A 23,380-nucleotide genomic window follows, 5' to 3' on the forward strand; every position below is an offset into this window, starting at 1 on the left:
TGTCAGGTGACAAATGAGCCGCAGAAGAGCATGGCATGCGTTGACAGGCGACCATCCATCTTGATGGGGCCCATCGACCGGCCCACTAACCCATAATGCCGGCAAATTAGCATCGACATTAACTCGGTGGCGGAATCGCCTCCTCCAGTCGCACCAGCAGAGGTAATAACAACAATGCCCGGTAATGGCGATGACAATGGAAGCGTCTGTCCGCGGAGACGGCTTCATTTGCTTCTGGGTCACGATGCTCGCCGGGTGTCGAATGACTAGGGCCATAATTTGAGCCGCAGGTGCTGGGCACAAGTCAATCGACCAGTCGACCAGTCGACCAGTCGACCAGGTGAGCGGACGGGCGGGAAGCCGGGGAACTGGGCGACAACGTGCCGAGAAACAGAAAAACAGATAAAAACGTCGCGCACGCCCAAATGGAGCAGCATCTGCCGGGGAATGACAAAAATAGTTAAATAGCCGACTTAGCCAAATTGGCACTCGGCGGCCAAGGAGGCAGTCTGCAGAACGAGGTGTGTATTGAAAGAAATTCAGGGCCCAAATGATGGTTAGATCTGGGAAATATCAAAATAATGCCTTGGCTTATTCGCTCAATATTGCTTTCAATGCATTATATAAATTTGGACTGAATACTTAGTTTGAGGTCTTAAATTGTCTTATCTCAGACGGTAAAAGAAACAATATACTATCAGAGAAAATAAAAAAATTAATAGATTTAAAACAGTACTTAGATATATGATATATAAAGATATTATATGATTAAAGAAACAAATGATAATTGTTTCTATTAAATACTTTATTGGAGATCTTAAATTCACTCTTCTCAGAGGGTAAAAGAAACAATATACTATTAAGAAACGTAAAAATATTACTAGTTTTAATACAGTTGTTAAATATGACATTCGCCTGAAAAATAAAGTTTCCTGAAAATGAAGTCTACTTCAGAGATCTACTAACTTGATACAGTTGATATAGTCAAAGGAAGTGCTACGTTTAGGGTCTAGAAGCCAGGGTGATACTTTCCGCGAAGACACACCCCATTTTTGCAGTGTCTCCAAGAGCAATAAGAAGAACAGTCGGAGCAGAGATGGATTTAGAGACAGCGTTAGGAGTGCGTTGAGGAATTACAATGATTGGGGCAGGTGGGATGGGGGCTTGGGGAAGATTCGGACCAGGCGAGCCAGGTGAAAAGGGGGCGGCGGAGGAGGCGCGGGACGGACAAAGTGTGCCGATGCCTGTCTTAGAAGCTGGCGATGGCGATAGTTAGCACGCCAAGTGGGAAGAAAGAACGACTGAGAGCGACTGAGACGGAGACAGACGCCAAATTCAAAAGTGGACTGCGCATGCGTGGAATGGGAATGAGAACGAGAACGCGAACGGAGAATCGGAGAATCAGAGACTCGGGGAATCGGAGAATCGCACTTGGAGAGTTGCAGCTGAAACAACTTTGTTGCCCTGGCTAATGAAGCGGACCAAGCGGCGGCTTGGAGGAGCGACCAGGAGGACGCCCGCCAAGTCAAACGTTATTTAATCACAATCGCAGTGGCCTCACTGCAAACAACAACACCAGTCTGGTCTGGGAGAAGCAGCAACGACAGGTGCTGCTGCAGCAGTGCAGAATCCCAAGGAATGCATCAAGGCACAAAAACGCCAGTCCAAAAGTTGCAGGCTGGTTTTCCAACCTGAAGAATACCCATTATTAATGCGATTAGATCAGAAGAATTGAGAGTTTCTTGCTACCAATCTTATCTGGTTTTTAATTAAGATTTTAAACATTTCAATAATAAAACCCTTATTTATACTATATAATGTTTAAATTGGCATTGTATTAAATAGAAAATCCCAGTTTTCTGTAATATATTGCTTTAAAGATAGTCCTATGCTTGCGAGTTCTCCTGTAGCTTATACAACATCAAATTTTTTAGAAGACACTCTTCTGGGCCAAGGGATTCTCCCACTTTCTTCGGAGGCAGACATCATACCCCCGGTGCTCCCAAGTCCAGGGTATTGAATGAAAACCCGATGCAGCCGAGACCGAGGAAGAGGCAGTCGCAGTGGCGTGTGGAGTATGCAGGCGCGACGGCCAATCAATTCTCAGAAATGAAAACGCCGTCTTCGGTGGGTATTACCGTTGCTGTTGTTCTGCTTCTGCTGGCTCTTCGGATTCTTCTGCTGGCTCCTCTCATTTCTCCGCCTTGTTGTTGGCACAATTGTGCGATGCAACACAGCAACACGGGCACATAAACAGAAAAGAATGCGAAGAAATGCAAAATGCAAACACCACGAACCACAACACAACCACTTTCCAAATGCATTCATGATGTTTACCGTTTAAATGCGCCCAGTCTACAAAGAGAGATAGAGGCAGCTGGGGAGGGAGACAGAGAGACAGGGGGGAAAAGAGAGCGAGCAGGGGAGCAGCCTCTCAGGCACTAGCAACAAATGAGGAGAAAAGCAGCTGCCAAGTAGTAGTAGTAGAAGAAGAAGAAGAAGGAGGAGGCAGAGAAGAGCCAGCATGGAAACCGTTGCACATTCTATATGGCAGGCTTGCCAATTCCGACGTGTGCGAGGGAGACGGAAGAAGAAGATCAAGCGATCGCGAGAGGAAACGGATTCTTTTTGTTTATTGCTCAAATCAGCTTTGATCAACTTCTGTTCCCATCTTGATTAGTTGTCAACGACGGGCGAAAACTGTTTAACCGTTATGAGGCGGCAGGTCGGTTCCCAGCCCCATGAGTTATGCACCTTGCCCACCTCAAAAGCTGGCTACAATATTTCGCCCTGCGTGCGCAAATGCTTTTTGACTGGCCTCAGGTACCAAGGGGTATGTCGGTTGCTGGAGTGAGTTAGGTCTATCTCAAGATTTTTTAGGATCAAAGAGATTCTAGATCTGTAAGATACCTTTTCTTTTATAACTATTTATTTATCTTTTAAAATTATATTTTTAATGAGGAGATTCTAAAACTAAAAAGAATTGTAGAACTGATAACAAACAGTTAAATAATGAAAACTAACAAAATCTAGTAAGTGCAGAAAGTCGTATTTTTTAAATATTAATACAAATAAATATGTTTACAATCAATTGAGATCTAAAGCTTAAAGGGTATCCCTACGTTGGCCAGCTTTGGGCCCTCTTCGCAGCGATCGCGCTGAAAGTTCAAGTTCAAGTGCGCCAAATCCACGACGTCGACTTTGCTGGAGCAATTCTTCTGCAGGAGAAGCAAATCTCGCAATCGCGATCGCGATCTCCTGCCGACTGAGGGGGCGGCCAAATGGATTCTTATTGGAGTGCTTTTATTGGTCGTCTAATTGGCAGGCGATTCTATGTCATTAGGCCGCTTGATTAGCGGCGCCGCAGCAGCGCCAGCAACAACAACGGGTTCTGGCTGAGCTGTGCTCATTTGCGCAGCTGCCAACGCAGGTGTAAAAGCTCGTCGCGCAGTCGCAGTCCGCGCAGGCAGAGCTTTTCCCCGTCAGTGTGCCTGCGTGTGTGTGTGTGTGTGTGTGGTGTCTTGCTCAGTCTTCTTCGCCCGCTTCTTTCTCTCCCTCTTTCTCTCTTCTCAGGCTGCTGCTGCCGCTTCTTCTGCCTCTTCTTGCTGCTGCTGCTGCTGCTGCGGCCACCTCTTCTTCTTGCCGCTGCTGTTCCCGACAGTTACATTACGAGGCCAAAGAAAGTATCGCCTGGCTGGCTCGCGTATTTCGCGTTCGTCGCTCGCCGAGTCCACACGTGCTGCTGCTCCCGGTCGTGATCCGTGATCGTGGTCCGTGATCCCCGATCCCCAGTGTGCCAGCCGCAACCAAAAGAAGCAGAAAAATAATATTTCATAAATACCATACAAGTAAAAACATCCAAAGTGCCGACGAGTGTTAGTGCATATATTTTTTTTATTGTTGTTGTTATTGTCGCTGCCGTTACCGTTACTTGCCTAAGAGCAAGACACCGAGAAAGAGAGAGAACGAGCAGAGAAGAGAGTAGCGAAGAAACGTTCCCGTGAAGTGAGTGTTTCTTCCACCAAAAAACAGCAAATTGTTTTTTTTTTTCTTTTTTTTTTTTATTGCCAATTGAAGTTTTGATGAGTGAAATATCCAGGATCTGCCATTCTTCCAGCATCTTGATAGCTGTCCTCAGCTTCCAGTAGAGCCAATCGGCCAGTCTTTGCCTTCCCAGCATCTTGTTCTTTCTGTTTCTTCTGCTCCCCGTAAAGACTGCAGCTGTGTAAAATCTTCAGGATTTGCCATTGCCAGCATCTTAATCTTCTCTATGTCTGCCCGGAGAGGCAATCGCATTTTGAGTTCTGTGAAACATCCAGTCCCAGCCTTTCCAGCATCTTCTGCCGTCGTCTTCTGCGCTTCCAGTGGAGCCGATTAACCAGCTAGACAGCAAATGCAGCCGAGCATTTCATGCTTTCTAATTTTCCCAATTAGCACAAATGCGGCTGGCTTGTTGCCTCCGCTTCTTGCGCGCACCTCGTCTTCCACCGATTCTTCTTTATCTCTTCTCGCCTGCCGAGTGTCTTCCCAGCCGCCTGGCCAGAATCGAAATCAAAATCAAAGGTGTTGCATGCACTGCCTGGCGAGGCGGCTGGCTGGCACTTTCCAAAGTTTTTCCCGTGTGGAAAATATAACAATCATACATAATAATAATCATAACAATCGCACGTACCTCAGACGAGCGATAGGTGCCCCGCAAAAAGTAGCAACGTCATCTGGCGGCGGATCATATATTCCCACACGCCCCAACAGGTGCACTATTTATTGACCGACCCATGGGTCCCACTTCCCACCCCTCCTCGCCCCCAAAACACACACAACTCGCACACACCTGTCAAATGGCAACTAATCATCAATCAGTCGCCATGAGCACGGACTTCTCTTGGACTCGAACTCAAACCGCCGATGATGATTCTTCTTTATTTGCGTTACGTGTTAGGCGGCCCGGTCCAGGCCAGTCCGTTCTGTTCCGATTTCACTTCTGTCCTCCTCTGCTCTCTACACATTCAAACCACACTTTTTTTCTTTCGGTGTGCCTCATTCACTCACATTTCAATGCATTTGCCAAACGCAGCGTCGGGATTTCACAAAAGCACGGAGGTATAAGGAGTCCTCTGCAGTCGAGATAGATCACGTATCGCAGCCAGCTGTGTCTTGACCCTCGGAAAGATTACTCTTTATCGGTGAGTTTGAAATAGTTCTGTGCCAAATAGTAGGTGAGATATCCCTGTCTTTGTCTCTATAAGTCAAACAAATACGTTCAAGAACTGATTATACCTTCTACTAAACAACAATTGGGATAGTTACGATTCAGTTTTACTTGGATGGTATAGATACCCCTGTAACGGTCAAAAAACAAATAAGTTTAGTAACTAATTTTATTATTAACAAACCATAGGTATAGTTAGAACCAATCTACTTGAACTGTAGTTAGAAACTGCGTTTAGTAGCGTTCCATAGGGAGAGCTTAAGGAAAAAACTCTACTTAGCCTCTGCCGTCACAGGTACAGCGTACGTAACGGTCTAAGCCTTGTTATATCTATAAGTCAAACGAATAAGTTTAAGAACTGATTATATGGATTTAATTTACCTAACGTCAAGTTAGACACCAATTATAGCTTCAAACAGCGGGATTAGGAAAAAAAAACTCTGCTCAGCCTCTGCCGCCACACGTACAGCGTACATCGATAGGGTGTTCCGTGCAAGTTGCTCTTACAAATATAAGATGTTTTATAGCTTTGTACGGCAATCCAGGACCATTGGTTGAGCGATTTTTGAGCAAGGCCCACCGCCTGATTAATTAGACAAGCCAGATGATGGTCGATACGGGGATAAGAGTGTCGAGAACAAGTTTATTAACATACTGTTTTGACACCTCGCCCGACCACATTGCCACCATTAAGACGTGTGGCAAGGCGACAGCCCCTCGTTCTGGCCGCAGATTAAATGTTATGACAACTTTCGTCAATGCACTTGCTTCATTAGTCTGCGAAATACAGATAAATAGAACAGATCTCGGCGCAGATATATCTCTATCTGTATCTGTATCTGTATCTGTGCACTGCTGGTCGAGAAGTGAGCGGTGGCAGCGGTGCTAATGCATTTGATCCGTTTTGGAGCGCATTAAATGCACCGTTAACTACTTCGAATTCTAATTAAGCTGATGCGACAATCCGAGGCACGCCGCTGTGGCACAATAAACTCAATTCCAGGAGGCCAGATTGGCAGCGGCGGGGCAGCAGCACAGGCTGCACCAGAAGCCAACAAACACGCGACTTGGCCATAAATGCAATGCGGTATTGGAATCAGTACTGGCCTCGGCTGTGCGATACAACGGCAACTATCTCCGCGGCGGCCTCTGTTCGCACTGGACTATCTCTTTGTTTGGCCTCAAATGATTTGCTTTAGCCACTATTGGTGGGACCCTGGGCGACCCCGCCGCTCCCCGGGCTCAAGGTCTGCCCCTTTCTTCGTTCATTGTCTGCGAGTCGCAGCTCCGCGGCTCATCGATGTGCCGATGACGCATAATTTATGAGCTGCTGCCGCGATCGACCCAGTAAATTCTATTCCCAGTGCTGCCAAAGGCAAAGCCGCTCTTTCACATCCACATTTCCACATTTGCGGACACATCGTAGATACGGTATATACGGTAGATACAGCTACAGATACAGATACAAAGACGTGTACAATATGCAGATGCGGATACCAGATAAAGCCCCGTCGACAAGTCTTCTCTTCCACAGAATGTTAATTCGTATTCAGCCATCATCAGAGATCTGCGGACACTGGCCGAAGATGTGGATGTCTTGGGCTGGGTTCGGGGGGAGCCGGCGTCGCGTCGGCTAACTGTTCTTCGCCTTTCTACAAACATTCCATAATGAAATGGAAACTTTTCGTGGCACATTTCGGCCTTTAGTGTAGGTATTTGCCGCAACCAACCGGAGCTTGGGCTAGGAAAGTGAGAGTACTGATTGACCTAATGGGGCTCATCAAGCTCGGATCTTTGAGAAACCTTTTATAAAAAAATACATAAATACATAAGTACGGCAGAGCCGTTCTTGGGATGAGCTGACACTTGAAATGTTTGGTGGAAACGTTATAGGCTATAAACCTAGAAATAACAGTTTACTTTGAGGTTTTTAGTACTCTAATCCAAAAGACAGCGCTTCGGTTTACAATAAGTATCTTGAGTTCTGTCTTGAAAGATACAAAATATGACCATTGAAATCAAAGATATATATTTTTAAAGAGTTCTGAGGGTTAGGTACAGACCTACTTGATCCAACCTGAAATAGAATGTTTGGGTTTACAAAAAGTATCTTCAGTTCTATCTTGAAAGATAAAAGATTTGACCATTTAGGAAAATAAAGATATATTTGTCTTTTTATACAGTTCTTGATTCAATCTGAAAGACAATGTTTCGGCTTACAAAAAGTATCTTGCAAAAGAATCTCTATCTTAAGCATTGTAAAAGATTTAACGAGTTTATCGTTTTGGGTTAGGCAAAGCAATATTTTATCCAACATGTTTAAGATAATGGGTAATGAATCTGGAAAATATAAAAAAGAGAGATTATTTCTTAAATCTTTAAGATTTTGAACAAAGTAAAATAGATTATGTGGCTTGCATCCTATGGTCTGAACCGTTGACCAACTTCAAACTCAAGCTAAAGTAGTTCTTAGCCAGCCCTAAATCTAATACCAAGACTGTCTGGGCCTGGAGTGCATATGCAAAGGCCTGCAGGCCCCTCGACACCCAGAGTGGCCAAATGACCCAAGGGCACGGCATATCGAGCAGCTCTTGAACACTCTGCGGCATAAACAAGCCCAATAAAGTTGTTAAGTCCTCGTTGGCTCGACTTGGTCTGTGCATCCGATGATAAGCAGCTGCCCGGCTGCCCGGCCGCCTGGCTGGACTTGGCTCTGCATCCGAGACATCTCTCCATCCAGCGCAGCATTGTTTGCACTTGACGCTGGTGGGAGTGGACACCGAGGGGCCGGAGGATGAGTGGGTTCCCAGTTGGCAGTTGTCATGTTGACGGCAGATTGCCAAACAAAAGTTTCGCTACAGCGGCTTTTTCGGTCTGTGCCTGGTGTTGTTGGCCATAGTGCATGGTGCTCAGCGAATGGGTCTCCGAGCGGGCGAAGCCATGATTCCCAGGCTCCGGGCCTGGCCCGAATTTGAATAGACTGCCGGAGGGCGGTTGGAAATGGAATGGAGTCAGGGGCCATTTGACACGTTCTCGGTCTTTGCCAGCGCCATTTGAACATTGCCAGCTAAAGAGCTGCACAGAATAGCTGTTGACAACTGCCGCAACAACTGGGAAACGATGTCAGCCCCACTGCCATAGCAGCTCCATCTCCATCTCCGACTGCATCCCCACTTGCATGAGATTTACTGGCAAATTGTTGCCTCCCAGTGGTGTGGCTGCAGCTTTAATATTCTGAAGCCATTAAGTCGCCGACTGTTCGCAGCTTGTTGGCAAACCTAGGCCCGCCGAAATGGATCTATCTGTGCGGAGACTTTAATTGCTGCGCCGGTTCGTACCAGGCTAATTACACCGAATAAAATTGCATTTGGCGATTGTCCACCGAAAAACAAAGGGGCTGGGGAGCTGGCCAAAAGTGGACAAACTTGCTCCAAAAAGGTGGCTAACTCGGAGGTGGCTGCTGGCTGCTGGCTGTTGGCTGGTTTGGAACCAGTTTAATTAAAAGAAAGTGAACCATTTAAAAATGTATTTTGATTTCGGCCTGGCTTTTCCCATAGCCAAAGCATCATTATCATTATATCGTGATTATTGCGCTTTTCACTGCAGCCGAGCGCTGCTTAAAAATACGGGTATAAGTATGAATATCTCATCTGGAAATGAGAAGAAAAAGTAACGAAAAAAAAAGACTGTAGAAAATTTATAGACAGGTGATTTACCGTTTGCTTTTTGCACAGGCCGTTATTCGATTCGAAAGTGGTCGGCGCCATCGGCATGTCCAACTCGGATCGCCTTGGATCGCATCCGATGGATGCAACTGCAGCGCCACTTCCATTTCCACTTCCAATTCCAGGGGCATTTCCACGGGCATTTCCATTTCCATGGCCATGGCCACAAGAAAAGTGAAAACCCGCGTAACCGTAATCAAAGTTCGGCTCTGATCGCCTTTTGATGCGACATTTTCTTTTCGATTTCGTTGTGATTCGCTTTTGATTCGTTTTTGATTCGCTTTTGATTCGCTTTTGATTCGATTCGTTGTGAATGCATAGTTAATGAGTCAATGAATGGCTCGCCTCTCTTTTCGGCTGTATGCCTCACAGTGGGGCGAATCGGGGATGGGCACAGTGGGGCACAGTGGGCCCGGTGGGGCACAGTGGAGCGTGTCGAGTTAACTTCTACTTTTCCGCTCTTCCGCTCCTCTGCCCGCCGCTGCAAGTGCGGTACTGTTAATTGCAGCGCCAGAAGAAGCGGCGTCATTAATTAAGCGCCACTAGAGCGTGCAACACGCGGCCAAAGAGCCCCGTCGCACTTTCTTTGGCTTAGTTAGTGAGTTAGTTAGCTAGTCGGTCGGGGGCCCAACTCTTTCTGTCCCCAAGCGAGACCCAGCGCTGGGAAAGGTGCTACTTTTCCTGGCCAAAAACACACAAAAACCGGCATTATTCATAGACCCAGTTAAACGTATATACCCAATATGTTGGCTAATTAACAACGAATCAATTAAAACCTCATCTAAGAGGTTTACCTATAAATAATAAAATCAAACTTCTATTTGTATATATATTGGTTCTTATAAGGTTTAACAGAAAGATAGGTAAATAAAGTGAGCTGCACTAATAATTTTTAAAAGTTTATGTTATATTAAAGGTTCTTATAAAAACTGATAGATCAAAATTGTATTTTTTTTATGCCTAAAAAACAGTACTATTCAAATCGATTGTGTTTAAGAGACCTTAAACCTATAATGAACCATTCAATTAGCCCATAAAATTAAAACTAATTGAAATAATTGGTTAGCTAAACTATTATGAGTCAAAGTCTTTAAAAGTGCGATTAGTTTCAAGGGCAAGGTAAACATAATAATCCCTTCTTTTGCAATATGTTTTTAATATATATTACCCATGTGTACGACTGAATTCCTAATTCAAAATGTGGCTTATAGAATTTATGGGTATTTTGAAGAAGTACTGTTAACAAACTCGCCGAGAGATGGCTGTGCGAGCCATTTAGATACCACCCTTCAGTGCCCCCTTAATTGGACGCCCTCTGTCGGCGCGCATGCAAAGCAGCGCCTGAGTTACCGTTAGTCTGGGTCTCTTTTTCGTTGGGCGCCACTTACTGATTTCAGATCGAAATCCAAGCAGTTTTCACTCTTAATGCGCTAACAAACAGAGTTATGAACAAGCGGGGAGAAATTAATTGGCTCCGAATTAAAGACAAATAAGCATATCGGCTGTTTACCGTTTACCGTTGGGCTCTATCGAGTCGGCCTTTTTCATACTTTGTTTTTTATTTACAGTTCTGCGAGAGAATCTCCGCTGACCGCATTTCTCGCCCCATTCGGAGGCCTGTCCATCATCTTTTCGTGCATTCGTATCTCGCATCTTGAGTCCACAAATTCGAATTCGCTTTGTTTCCGATTTCATTTTCACCTGTTTTATAGCCGCGCACCTGGGTAAAAGTGGGCACACAAATCGGACAATGAAAAGGAGACAAGAAATGAGATTTTATTATTATTGCTCTATGGCAGTGCTCTGTGGGCTTGCCTGCTCGACCGACTGACTGACTGACTAACTGATTGATTGATTGATTGCCGGCGTCTCTTTAATTGCTGGTCGATCTGGCGAGCAGGGAAAGTGCCGACCGAAAAGCAGCAGCCAACGCACAATCGACCGGGTAAATATTTATCGTGTGCGAAAGAATTGAGCAAATTGGAAAGTTGGCAGTGAAATTTTCGGCCATCTAATTACAATTAGCGGCAAGAGCATGGTTTTAGGCGCTACTAAAGGTTCTTATCTGTGCGATATATCGGTGTTCTACAGTTTTAAAAATGCTAACTTGAAAGATCAATGGGTTATTTGGTTAGCCTATAGTTTTTTAATCCTATCTCGAAAACAGCTTATAACTCTGCAATGAGCATTTGAAGCAATTATTAATCGATTCATATAACGTATATATTTTATAACAGTATGTAAAATCTTTTGGACCTTTAAAGATTAGTATCAATATTTTTTTAATTTTAAAGTAATTTTTGAAACTAGTAGGTTATTTTTAAATATTAGGTAAACATTTTACTGAGAAGTAACTAAGAATTTGAAGGGTTGTTTTAATCTAAAAATGTTGTATCAAAGAATTGGAAATCAACAGTTTTAAATACATAATGTTTTTATACTTTCTACTTAAGATTTTGGGTGCTTGAACGTTATATTAAAAATGTGTCAGTGATATAACCGCAAAACATCAAATTGGTTTTTATTAGTTTCGATAAGAACTTTCAGCATACTAATTGCAAATTTGGGTTACTTTTTTTGTGTTGCACTAGGAAAGAGAACGTATAGTAATCTACAGGCCAGGAATTTCGGTTGTAAAACTATTCAAGTGTTAGTAGGCCAATCAGCCCCCCGTTGGCATCGATCCTTAATGTCTCAATTAATTAGAAAAGTGAAGAATTCGGTTGACAGTGGGTCAGCGAACGGGCCACGTCCGATTTTGCCCCGATGATTCACGATCAGTGGAGTTGGCTCCATTCCCATTCCCAGTCCCACCTCCAGCTCCAGCTCCAGCTCCGCCTGCTCCTCCAGCTGCAGCTCCACCTCCATTTCCATTTCCACCGACATCGATCTCAGGCACCTCAATTTGCCATGTTGAAACGGCGCCCCCGGGGGTCCCGTGATCGAATGGATCAGAGTCGATGGAGATCGGCAGGTTGCTTGGGTCCAAGTTCGGGTTCGAGGATCAGGTCCAGGGAAATTGCCCGCCCGGCCGTTTATTAAATTTCAATTTGTTTATGGCTTCTTTTCGTGGTCGCGGCCGCAGCGTGGCCGGGCAATTTTCGACCATTGGTTCAAGTCCATGTCCAGCTCCAGCTCCAGCTCCGGGTCCATGTCCATGTCCATTGGCCCATTTCATTGGCCGGGGGGCGTCGGGTTAAGTGCGATCTGGCCCCAGATACGAGCGGCGCGCTAATGACGAGCATCGACATCTTTATTACCCCGACGGGCTCGTTCGACGAGCTCCAGAAAGCCAAAAGACCAAAAAATCAGAGAAAAAAGGCCACAACGAGCGACGGGTAAGAGCCCTTAACAATTGATATTTAACATACGAATTGGTCGGAGGACGACAACGATGATGATGATGACGATGTGACCGCGCCCACTCTGTGTTCTTGTGCCGCCCCAAAAAACAGCGCCGCGAATCTTTCGGGAGAAGGGGCGGCCCCCAAGAAAGGCAAGGAATTCGGGTTAAGAATTCGCTGGGAAGAATTCCTGCTACTACATGGCCCCCATAATTAAGTCATGTGGAATTACTTAATGACACCGCCAGCCTCGTTTTAATTGGCCGGCCAAGTAAAAGTGTTCTCGATACCGCAGTAATTATCTCTGGCATTCTTTTGATGGCAATCAATAATATGCTCAAGATGATTTATTATTTAGCTTTGAGAAACTCTTCTCTCTGTCCTCCCTCCTCCAAACAATAGATCATTAAGATGTGCTATTAATATCGCTAATCTCCTGCATTTAAAGCCCCATTAATGCAGAAAGAAGAAGTCTTTCTGTTTACTTTTCATTAGGTTTAAATAGAACTGACATTCGATCTCCAGAGCTGTTAATGGTCTTGGCTTTCAACTACCTTTGCTGTGGCCCCCAACCACCGATTAACGATTGGCAGTCATCGGGGAAATCGATCAGGGGATCGGGTCAATCGTTCACTGCAATCGCTGCAATTTCTGGGGCTCCGTTTACCGCCGATCACGACTTTTCCTCAACCTGCGATCTGCGGAGAATAGGCACGAATTCTGGGCTCACATCGCACTTCCTCGTTCTGGTGATTTGTGAATGTTCGCCCATTACGAGAGCCGCCCATTAAGCACATACGATAGATTCTTTATAGTTGCAAATCAAAAAGCCCCCCGCTTATCGTAGACATCAGGTCAACTAATGGGCTGCAATTAATTGAGTGTATGGTGCGGTATATAATGCTGATTTGCCTGAATGGGCGTAGAATAACACATGCACAGTGGAGTGAAAGCGTTTAAATTAGCCGTGCTGATGGGGAAAAACAGCTAGTTTCTACTTTTCACCATTGTGCCACATTAATTGGGTACACCATGGAAATAAGCCGTGCACTAAGCAAACATTTTTGGTATCTCTAAGTTGTTGGTTTAATGACGCAGTCCGCTTATAAAGAAAAACTGATAAGACCCCTTCGGCACTCTCCTCAGGTGAATTCTAACACACAAATCATTGGGGTAGTCTCTCGCAGAACCTGAACCCTAGTAACTTTCAACTCGTTTTCCCTCTCACTTGCAGATCCGAACGCCACGCCCACAGCGCCACCATGTGGAGCCCACAGAAAGGCCCTACACGACTGTGGGACCTTAAGTTTAGTAGCTGTATATTTATCTTACACTTAATGGTAAGTAAGGGTAACCAAAGCGTATACAAACCACACTTTAAAGACCGAACCATAAACCAGAGCCAGGGGTACTTGTATCTTATCTACCGGCTTCTAAACTATCTCTAAGATGAATCGATTCTGAAGTATATATTATAAACATTTGGAGATCTTATAGGAAGTTGAGTAGTTACTATTTAAGAGAGGACTATGAAGATCGGAATAGAAACACCCTCTCGTATCAGATCAAAAGCGTGTATTTGCGAAGGTTCACCTAAGACTGCACATACGTTCAGGGAGCGGACGCCTAGATGGTCTCGCCCACGGGCTTGATGATCAGCTCGTGGATCTGGACATTGGGCGGCGTCTGGATGCAGTAGCTGATGGCATCGGCCACGTCCTCGGAGCGCAGCAGGGGCAGGTCGGGCAGGGCGGCGATGGCCTCCTTGTCGATGATCTCGGTGTCCACGGCGCCGGGACTGATGCTCTGCAGATGCGACAAGAGATTCATTTGAGTCCAAGGCAATAAGTGATAGTCCCTGTCTACTAACCGTGATCTTGGTCTGGGTCTTGCTGTTATGGAACTCCTGGCGCAGCACCTCGGTGAGGGCGGTGATGGCGTGCTTGGAGGGCGCGTACATGCCCATGGTGAAGCCGGGAATGTTGGGCACCGAGTGACCGGCCACACTGTTCACGATCAGCACATGGCCATCGTTGACCTGGCGCCGCTGCAGGGACTTGAAGGCCTCGCGAGTGCACCACGACACGCCCAGGACATTGGTGTCGATGATGGCACGCAGATCCTCGCTGTTGCCCTCCTTGGTGATCCCCACACCGGCGCGCACGATGCCGGCATTATTGACCAGGACATCGGCGCCGCCCAGGGTGGCATCGATCCAGGCGAAGGTGTCGATCACCTCCTGCTCCTTGCTCACGTCGCACCTGCGGGGATGGAAGCGACTGGCCTGGTCGGCGGGCAGCGAGTCCTTCAGCTCCTTGAGGCGCTCCTCGCGACGGGCCAGACCCACGACGACGAGGCCCTTGGCCACCAGGTCCTTGCAGCTGGCAGCTCCGATGCCCGAGCTGGCGCCCGTGACGACGGCAACGCGATTCAGCCAACGATCCATAGTCGAGTGCCTTTTGCTTCTGAGTGGTTTGCCTGCTTGAGTGTTGTTTGGCGCGTTGTTTACTGCTTGTCCGGGTGCGGAGACGGCTGATATGCTATGCACGGCTGGTGTGCGATTGCGACCTGTTCCAGAACTGCTCTTTCATCGCCGACCCACTTGCTTTTATAAGCCCCCCCCACGAACCGACCAGTTCCGAGGCGAATTGCGAGATTCGAGAGACTGTTTCACCACGGCCGAACCGAAAAATCAGCTCGGCAGCCGGCGTTTTGGACTGTAGCGTAATCGTGAGTGTGCACAAAGCTATGGCTCAGTCAGCCCGATCAGTTCATTCTAAAATGATAGTACCCAACGCTCACTGTACGGGCGGCGATAGCCCTCTCTGCCTCTGCGGCTGTCTGGGTGAATGAACGTGAGTGGAATTCACTGTGGGTCAGCACATTTGGTCGAGAACCCGTCAAAAAGAACCACCGAATCACAATTAGTAGTTTGTTTGGCTTTTAAATCGGTTTTGGGGTGTGAGAAAAACAGAGTGCAGAAATGCGCAAGTCAGTCGCTGTTCAGCATAGTTTAAATTTAAAGTTAGGTCTGGAAAAACGAAAGTAAAATATCATCTATAAACTAAATATACCACTGCTATAGGTCGCATAGCTCAGTACTTATGAGTGATTATCACGTATACGTAGTGTTGTCCATTCTTGAAAATCCTATATGTACTTGTATAAAATAGTTTGGTTTTCTATAGAGTATAGATTATTATTTAATATGGAAAAACGAAAGTAAAATACCATCTATAAACTAAATATACCATTGCTATAGGTCGCATAGCTCAGTACTTATGAGTGATTATCACGTATACGTAGTGTTGTCCATTCTTGAAAATCCTATATGTACTTGTATAAAATAGTTTGGTTTTCTATAGAGTATAGATTATTATTTAATCTGGGGAACGAAAGTAAAATATCAGTTATAAGCAAAATATATCATTGCTATAGGTCGCAAAGCTCAGTACTTATGAGTGATTATCACGTATACGTAGTGTTGTCCATTCTTGAAAATCCTATATGTAATTGTATTAAATAGTTTAGTTTTCTATAGAGTATAGATTATTATTTAATCTGGGGAACGAAAGTAAAATATCAGTTATAAGCAAAATATATCATTGCTATAGGTCGCAAAGCTCAGTACTTATGAGTGATTATCACGTATACGTAGTGTTGTCCATTCTTGAAAATCGTATATGTACTTGTATAAAATAGTTTGGTTTTCTATAGAGTATAGATTATTATTAAATATGGAAAAACGAAAGTAAAATACCATCTATAAACTAAATATACCATTGCTATAGGTCGCATAGCTCAGTACTTATGAGTGATTATCACGTATACGTAGTGTTGTCCATTCCTGCAAATCGTATATGTAATTCTATTAAATAGTTTGGTTTTCTATAGAGTATAGATTAATATTCAATCTAGAAAAACGAAAGTAAAATATCATCTATAAACTACGTATACCATTGCTATAGGTCGCATAGCTCAGTACTTATGAGTGATTATCACGTATACGTAGTGTTGTCCATTCCTGAAAATCGTATATATAATTACATTAAACACCCCACATAATTATACATATAATTATCGCAATGGAGGTTTTTTTCCTAATGAACTGGCCATAATTGCCTACAATAAACCCTTATTTTTTATATAATCATACAAGAACAAGATAAAGATGATGTAAAACGCCAACACAATTAGATGGTGAGAATAATTGCCAGCGAAATGTGTTACATGAAAATGCAATAATGCCAACTATTCGTTTGCCTGATCAAGATGTAAAACAATTACATCGCATTTGCATGGGCTAATTTATGCAGTCGGCCAACTGGAAGAGCTGGCTGCTCCTTCATTACCATTCTGGTCCGTTGCGGCGACGCCAGACGATGTGGCACCAGCAGGCCCGATCGGAAACCACAGGCCCGGCCGCATCCAGGCACCTGTCCCCCCGCCCAGTGGGGCAACTTTTACTGCGGCCAGCGGGGGGGAAAATGCAAATTCCTCAGCGGGCAACTCGATTTGATTTCCAAGCCGAAGCTGATCTATGCGGCATGTGGCAAGGCAGTTTGGGGCAGGTATCGGTATGCAAGTATGCAAATGTCCGGTGCCACTGCCTCCCCTCGGAGCCGAGGAAAACGCTGCCAAACGGATGCGGGCCAAGTGGAATTCGCTTTCCCATTTCGATTGGCCTTCATTGGCCAGCGGATCGGGGGACTGAACATCGAAGACCGAAGACTGGAGACTGGAGACTGGAGACCCCGAAGACCGAAGACTGGGGAGACCGGATTGCCGTTTCGTTTTTATTGGCAACACGTTTGTCAGGTGCCAGGTGCCAGGTGCCAGTGGAACCGTTAGGAGCCCACCCACAAGGCTGGCCAAGGGGCTTCGCGATGCTCTTGGGTTGTAGGAGGTCGAGCAGCAGACCATCTATGAGTTATAGAACCTCTTAGACTTATTTTTATCTTTGTACCATATAACCATTTAAAATCTATGTGTTATGGAACCCCTTAGTTCTTCTTATCGTTCGGTTCTTAAAATCTATGTGTTAAAGAACCCATTATATGGTTTATGGTATGCTTCTTAAAATTTACGTTTTATAGAACCCCTTAGTATCTTTTTAAGGTTCGCTTCTGGAAATCTATGTCTTACGAAACCTTTTAGTTTTTCGTTATGGTTCGCTTCTTAAAATCTGTGTCTTATAGAGTTTTTTTCAATATTCGCTTCCTATAATCCATGAGTTATAGAGCCCCTTAGATTATTTTATGGATCGCTTCTTAAAATCGATGTTTCATAGAACCTTTAAGTTTTTTATGGCTCGCTTTTTAAGATCTATGTGTTATAGAACCCTTTGTTTATGGTTTGCTTCTTAAAATCTATATGTTATAAAACCCTTTATTATTTTTATGATTCTCTCTTGAAGTCTATGTGTTATAGAACCCCTTAGTATTTTGTTAAGGTTGTCCTCTTAAAATCTATGTGTAATAGAACCCCTTAGTTTTCCTTACAGTGCCCTTCTTAAATTTTTATGTTATAGAACCTCTTGGTTTCTTAAAATATATGTGTTACAACACAACCCTAGTTTTATCTATAGTTCGGTACCCAAAAGTTCTCCCCAGCTAACTAACTCCTGGCCAATTCCCTTACCCCTTGCAGTTTAGTTTAGTCATAGCTGGTAATGAACTGTGGCCCATGGAGCGGCCAGACGGGATGCCCAACATCGTGTCGCTGGAGGTGATGTGCGGCAAGGACCACATGGATGTGCACCTCACCTTCTCGCACCCGTTCGAGGGCATTGTTAGCTCCAAAGGTGGGTCCATACTTCCTAAAGTAGCTCTTATATGGTAACCTAATTGTTTTGTGATCCCTACAGGACAGCACAGCGATCCGCGCTGCGTGTACGTGCCGCCCTCCACGGGCAAAACCTTCTTCTCCTTCCGCATCTCGTACTCCCGCTGCGGCACCAAGCCGGATCTCAACGGGCAGTTCTACGAGAACACGGTGAGTTGCGGTCACCCACTATAGATATAAAAGAAGGTCCCCTAACCCAGCACATTCCTCTTCCTCGCCAGGTGGTGGTCCAGTACGACAAGGACCTGCTGGAGGTCTGGGACGAGGCCAAGCGGTTGCGCTGCGAGTGGTTCAACGACTACGAGAAGACGGCCTCCAAGCCGCCCATGGTCATCGCCGACCTGGATGTCATCCAGCTGGATTTCAGGGGTGAGCACTACTGACTGAAAAGATGTGATATGATATGATATAATTTTCCGATAACCTTTAGCTTTTATATTATTATGATATTATGAACCTTAAAAACATATATTAATGGAATACCTATGATCCCAAACCCATTCCCCAGGTGACAATGTGGACTGTTGGATGGAGATTCAGCACGGCAAGGGCCCCTGGGCGCCGCCAGTGAGTGGCATCGTGCCTCTCGGCTCCACCCTGACCCTGGTGGTGGCCATCAACGACTACCGAGGTGAGTGTGGGCCACCTTGGGGACCTCCTGATAGACAGAACCTTCTTACTCCAATCCTCCCTCTTCCTGCCCAGGCGAGTTCGACATGCGCGTCAAGTCCTGCGTGGCCTCCGATGGCTCTGGCCATGTGATCAACCTGTCGGACGAGTTCGGCTGCGTGCTGCGCCCCAAGATGATCTCCCGCTTCCTGAAGGCCCGTGCGCCGGACGAGCGCGCCACCGTGATCACCTACGCCTTCTTCCACGCCTTCAAGTTCCCCGACGCCCTGAGCGTGCACATCAAGTGCAAGGTGGAGATCTGCCGCCACGGCTGCCTCGATCACTGCCAGAACACGGGCGGCCCGGGTGGAGGTGGGTCCGGCGAGGCGCTGGGCCTGGGCCTGGGACTGACCAACGCCAATGAGCGCAAGGATGTCCACATGTCCGACGCCATGGGCAGCAGCAGCAACGATCTGCTCAGGGATCTGGCCCTGCCGCCGGGCGGTCAGCATGGCCTGGGCATGGGCATGGGTCCGGACCACGACATCTTCTACGAAGACATCATCCACGATCACAAACAGACGCTGGGCGGCGGCGGTGGGCTGCCTGGCGGCGACTATGGGCACGAGAAGAGCGTTCACCTGCAGCCGCGCCCGGTGCACGAGGAGCAGGAGGAGGCCGATCTGTCGGATCTGTTTGGCGACGAGGACCTGGCCGACCTGGACATGGAAGGCGGCGAGGGCGAGCGCTACTTGGGCCTGAAGAAGAGCGGCAAGTTCCCCCACGGGCCCCGGCAGCTGGAGGCCCAGAAGCGCATGGGCGTGCCGATGGCGGGACCGCGGTCGCTGGAGCCCCACGGCCCAAGCGACGAGGATGTGCCCAGGCCGGTGTACAGGCCGCAGGCGGAGGCGCTGAAGCAGCCACGCGAGGATCACATCGACTTGGACAAGGAGGAGGAGACGGAGAAGCAGGCAAAGGAGGCAAAGGAAGAGGAGGAACAGGCTAGGGTTGGTGATAAGCCTGCGGGCGAGGGAGCAACTGCCTCCAAGAGCCGTCGCCGCCGATCCCTGGTCATTTCCGATCGCAAGGTGCGCAGCGCCGACGTGGGCGTCAGCGGGCTGTACGACGTCATATCCGAAGCGGACCTGGCCTTCTCGCCGGACTCCAAGCAGGAGGCGGTCACCGTGTTCCAGGGCAAGATCAGCGAGGAGGTGGTCTACGGCATTTGCATGCCAGTGCCGGGCTTCAGCATCCTCTTCATCGTGGTCATCTCGGCGACGATCGTCTCCGCTCTGGTGGCCGGATCGCTGCTCTACCGCTACCAGCTGCAGAAGGAGGCGCTGGACAAGCAGGCGCCCATGCCGCCGGTCACCGGCACCCTGGCCTCCTGGATGACCCTGCGGCTCTTCCGCCTGCGACACCTGCAGCAGCAGCAGCAGCAGCAGCAACAGCAGCAGCAGCAGCAGCAGCAGCAAGTGAGGCAGCCGAGCTCAGGACACGAAACAGTCCAGTGATCCAGCCAGGATCGAGATCGAGATAGAAATCGGATTAGGAATCGAAATAGCTATCGAAATAACTATCGAAATCGCAATCAAAATCGAAATGGAAATGGAAACAGAAACGGAAACGGAAATCGAAAGCAAATCAAAATCATGTTGCCCACACGTCCATGCCTTCCATTATTATTTATTTATTATGATTATTGTTTTTTTTTTGTATTATTGGGTTGTTTGTTCGGGATCCTGATCCAGACAAAGAGATACTTGGTGCAGCTATCAGAGATCGGGCGACAATGCAATACTCGAACTGCTCGTTTCGGTGCTGAATGTTTACAAATTTTTTTTTGTATTTTGTTTTTTTGGGTGCATTTAGTCGTAAAATTGCATAGAAAGTGAAAACAATAGTGAAATGGAGGTGCACAAAGAGAGAGAGACACACAAATACAATGAGGACTCCGGACAGGTGCTCCAGGTTTGGGGAGTTTAGGCAGGAGTTCAAGGACTTCAAGGAGTTGGGTGTTGTCGCACACCCGCTAGGCGTAAGGGAACTTATTTATTTATACATATATCTATAACGTATACATACGAGATTTAGCTGTAAGCCGAGCGGTATGGAAAATTTAAATTTAATTTTTTTTCGGACACTTGTTTTGTTTTCTTTCTTGTTGTGTGCTCCTTTCGGCATCCAAAACTTGTTAGGGGGCAATTTAGTTAAATTATTCTATAGCTAATGCGATCGTTTAGACAATTCTCATACTCACACCCACTCACACGCATGCAAACACAGAGCTACTCACGCACACATACAAACCGACTACCATTTTCATTGAAAAAAGAAAGCAACAAAAAGAAATGCAATTTCTTGCATGCATATTACAAGTTAAGTGCAAATTTTGTAACTTGAAAATTGACAATTGAATAAAGTCTAGTTAAGTTGAAAATAAAGAAACCCGCATTGTTAAGCCATATTCAAAGCGCTACTCTACAGTACACGTAAGGGGTATACTATATTCGTGGGAAAGTCTAAAACACATAGATGCTACTAGGTCTGTCGCCCACATTTAAAATTCAAAAATTCTTTTATGTAGTTTATAAATATCTATCGGCGTGCCAAAAATGGTTTTTGAGATTTAGATTTTGGCGAAAAATGCTCCTTTTTTAGTGGTTTTTCGATCGTAGTTAAGCCAAATCAAGGCGCAGAGCGAAAAGAATGACTGTTCTGAGCAGCTGCCGACCTCTGCTAACGATCCCTATCATTTTAAGGAATATTTAATTTTTGAAAATTTTGTTCATTTTTTGTAAGGGGGTCCACCAAGATTTTTTGAGATTTCGATTTTGGCGAAAAATGCTCCTTTTTTATGGTTTTTCGATCGTAGTTAAGCCAAATCAAGGCGCAGAGCGAAAAGAATGACTGTTCTGAGCAGCTGGCTGCTAACGATCCCTATCATTTTAAGGAATATTTAATTTTTGAAAATTTTGTTCATTTTTTGTAAGGGGGTCCATCAAGATTTTTTGAGATTTCGATTTTGGCTAGAAATTATTATTTTTAAGTGGTTCTTCGATCGTAGTTAGGCCAAATCAAGGCGCAGAGCGAAAAGAATGACTGTTCTGAGCAGCTGGCTGCTAACGATCCCTATCATTTTAAGGAATATTTAATTTTTGAAAATTTTTTTCATTTTTTGTAAGGGGGTCCACCAAGATTTTTTGAGATTTCGATTTTGGCGAAAAATGCTCCTTTTTTATGGTTTTTCGATCGTAGTTAAGCCAAATCAAGGCGCAGAGCGAAAAGAATGACTGTTCTGAGCAGCTGGCGACCTCTGCTAACGATCCCTATCATTTTAAGGAATATTTAATTTTTGAAAATTTTTTTTCATTTTTTGTAGGGGGTCCATCAAGATTTTTTGAGATTTCGATTTTGGCGAAAAATGCTCCTTTTTTAGTGGTTTTTCGATCGTAGTTAATGAATGACTGTTTTGAGCAGCTGGCGACATCACTTAAAGAAATATTTAATTAAAAACATTTTTTTTTGTAAGTAATAGTTATAAATATCACTTTTTTTTAAAGAATTGTTTTGTAGTCAAGGGTCTTGTGAAGCATCCCTCGATCGCTTCGTACGGTAGCTGGTAGGTAAGTAGGCTACCCGTTTTCCTTTGCCTACAATTCGACTATAAATCATTCTGCTGTAACAACCAGAAGTTGCACTTACGTAGCACCAAATAAGTACAATTTATAAAATACAAAGCCATCGACAACCATGCCATCGCCAGGAGGGAACGAGCTGCCGAAGATGTGCTGTTCTGAGTGCTTGGCGCAGCTATACGAGGCGTTGCAAATTCAGCAGGCCCCTGCTGTGTTTGAGGAAGTATCTCTAACTGAGGCTCTTTTGCCCGAAGACGATGTCAGCGTGATCATGGGCAACATATACGAGGTCCATGAGGTGGCTTCGACTGAGGATCCTTTGTACGATGATAGCATCATCATAATCATGGGGCCAGAAGACAATGAAGACTATGAGACGCCTTCCCAAGGAGATGACAACAATGTTCTACCCGGGGGACAGCCAAGGAATATTTAAAACTATTTTAAACAAGAAAACCCGACAAAAACCACACAAAAAACTAAAGCGTGTCACGTTTACAAAATAGAACCATTAATAACGAAGATCCCTACCTATTGTAACCCATCAACAAGCAAGGTAAGTGGATTATCAATCACAATCACAATTCTTAGTAATATTTCTCAGATAATGTAGGATTGGTTGCCAACGTCGATTCTTATCAACACAATAGCCCTCTGGAGCCGGAGTATGCTATCTGGAGGATCAGAAACTGTCACAAAGTACGAAGGAAAACCAATTAAAATATATCACTTTAAATATAAAAACATTTATTACATTAAAGCTGACACGGTACCGATTTTACCATGTGATATAATTTTATATTTCTCCTCTTAATGCGGTTTAAATATCGCAAAAGAATCTTTATAGCATCTTTTACCTCCATTTAAATGTTTTCCCTAGCCGAACCACTTTAGTCATGTCCGTTTGTCCGTCCGTCCGTCTGTCCGTCCGTCCGTCTTTCCGTGCGTCCGTCCATCCGTCTGTTCGTCCGTCCGTCAGTCCGTCCGTCCGTCCGTCCGTTCATCCGTACG

General features: G+C 45.6%; 3 protein-coding genes across 5 annotated transcripts; 2 read left to right on the forward strand and 1 right to left on the reverse strand.

Annotated features, from left to right (window-relative positions):
- Window positions 1-3,724: 3,724 nt before the first annotated feature.
- Window positions 3,725-21,140, forward strand: LOC108036451 (uncharacterized). 2 transcript variants are annotated; one of them, XM_044093494.2, is made up of 8 exons: window positions 3,725-4,005; window positions 5,075-5,183; window positions 13,513-13,618; window positions 17,928-18,081; window positions 18,145-18,272; window positions 18,344-18,491; window positions 18,631-18,753; window positions 18,828-21,140. In XM_044093494.2, the coding sequence occupies exons 3-8, from the start codon at window positions 13,541-13,543 to the stop codon at window positions 20,243-20,245; spliced, it is 2,049 nt and encodes a 682-aa protein (XP_043949429.2). In that variant the 5' UTR covers window positions 3,725-4,005; window positions 5,075-5,183; window positions 13,513-13,540; the 3' UTR covers window positions 20,246-21,140. The 2 variants fall into 2 exon arrangements, with proteins under 2 accessions (XP_043949429.2, XP_016968098.3); XM_017112609.3 differs by lacking the exon at window positions 5,075-5,183.
- On the reverse strand, window positions 13,837-14,898 carry LOC108036455 (farnesol dehydrogenase). The gene is made up of 2 exons (XM_017112623.3): window positions 14,149-14,898; window positions 13,837-14,084 (listed from the first exon to the last, which is right to left on the reverse strand). The coding sequence occupies exons 1-2, from the start codon at window positions 14,722-14,724 to the stop codon at window positions 13,905-13,907; spliced, it is 756 nt and encodes a 251-aa protein (XP_016968112.1). The 5' UTR covers window positions 14,725-14,898; the 3' UTR covers window positions 13,837-13,904.
- Window positions 21,141-22,369: 1,229 nt separating the features above from the next.
- LOC108036615 (uncharacterized) lies at window positions 22,370-23,157 on the forward strand. 2 transcript variants are annotated; one of them, XM_017112882.3, is made up of 2 exons: window positions 22,370-22,925; window positions 22,974-23,157. In XM_017112882.3, exon 1 carries the CDS (start codon window positions 22,485-22,487, stop codon window positions 22,803-22,805), a length of 321 nt encoding a protein of 106 aa, XP_016968371.1. In that variant the 5' UTR covers window positions 22,370-22,484; the 3' UTR covers window positions 22,806-22,925; window positions 22,974-23,157. The 2 variants fall into 2 exon arrangements, with proteins under 2 accessions (XP_016968371.1, XP_016968380.1); XM_017112891.3 differs by having other exon boundaries at window positions 22,371-22,925; window positions 22,983-23,157.
- The last annotated feature ends 223 nt before the right edge of the window (window positions 23,158-23,380 follow it).

This window comes from Drosophila biarmipes, chromosome X (genome assembly GCF_025231255.1).
Source record: "Drosophila biarmipes strain raj3 chromosome X, RU_DBia_V1.1, whole genome shotgun sequence".
Taxonomy (NCBI): Eukaryota; Metazoa; Arthropoda; class Insecta; order Diptera; family Drosophilidae; genus Drosophila; species Drosophila biarmipes.

What these genes read in the sequence shown, in the direction of transcription:
- LOC108036451 (XM_044093494.2), top strand. Translation starts at nt 13,541, where the DNA reads ATGTGGAGCCCACAGAAAGGCCCTACACGACTGTGGGACCTTAAGTTT. An exon ending in TATTTATCTTACACTTAATG is followed by an intron (nt 13,619 to 17,927) that starts GTAAGTAAGGGT and finishes TACCCCTTGCAG; the next exon opens with TTTAGTTTAGTCATAGCTGG. An exon ending in GGCAGTTCTACGAGAACACG is followed by an intron (nt 18,273 to 18,343) that starts GTGAGTTGCGGT and finishes CTTCCTCGCCAG; the next exon opens with GTGGTGGTCCAGTACGACAA.
- LOC108036615 (XM_017112882.3), top strand. Translation starts at nt 22,485, where the DNA reads ATGCCATCGCCAGGAGGGAACGAGCTGCCGAAGATGTGCTGTTCTGAG.
- LOC108036455 (XM_017112623.3), bottom strand. Translation starts at nt 14,724, where the DNA reads ATGGATCGTTGGCTGAATCGCGTTGCCGTCGTCACGGGCGCCAGCTCG. An exon ending in AGACCCAGACCAAGATCACG is followed by an intron (nt 14,085 to 14,148) that starts GTTAGTAGACAG and finishes TCGCATCTGCAG; the next exon opens with AGCATCAGTCCCGGCGCCGT.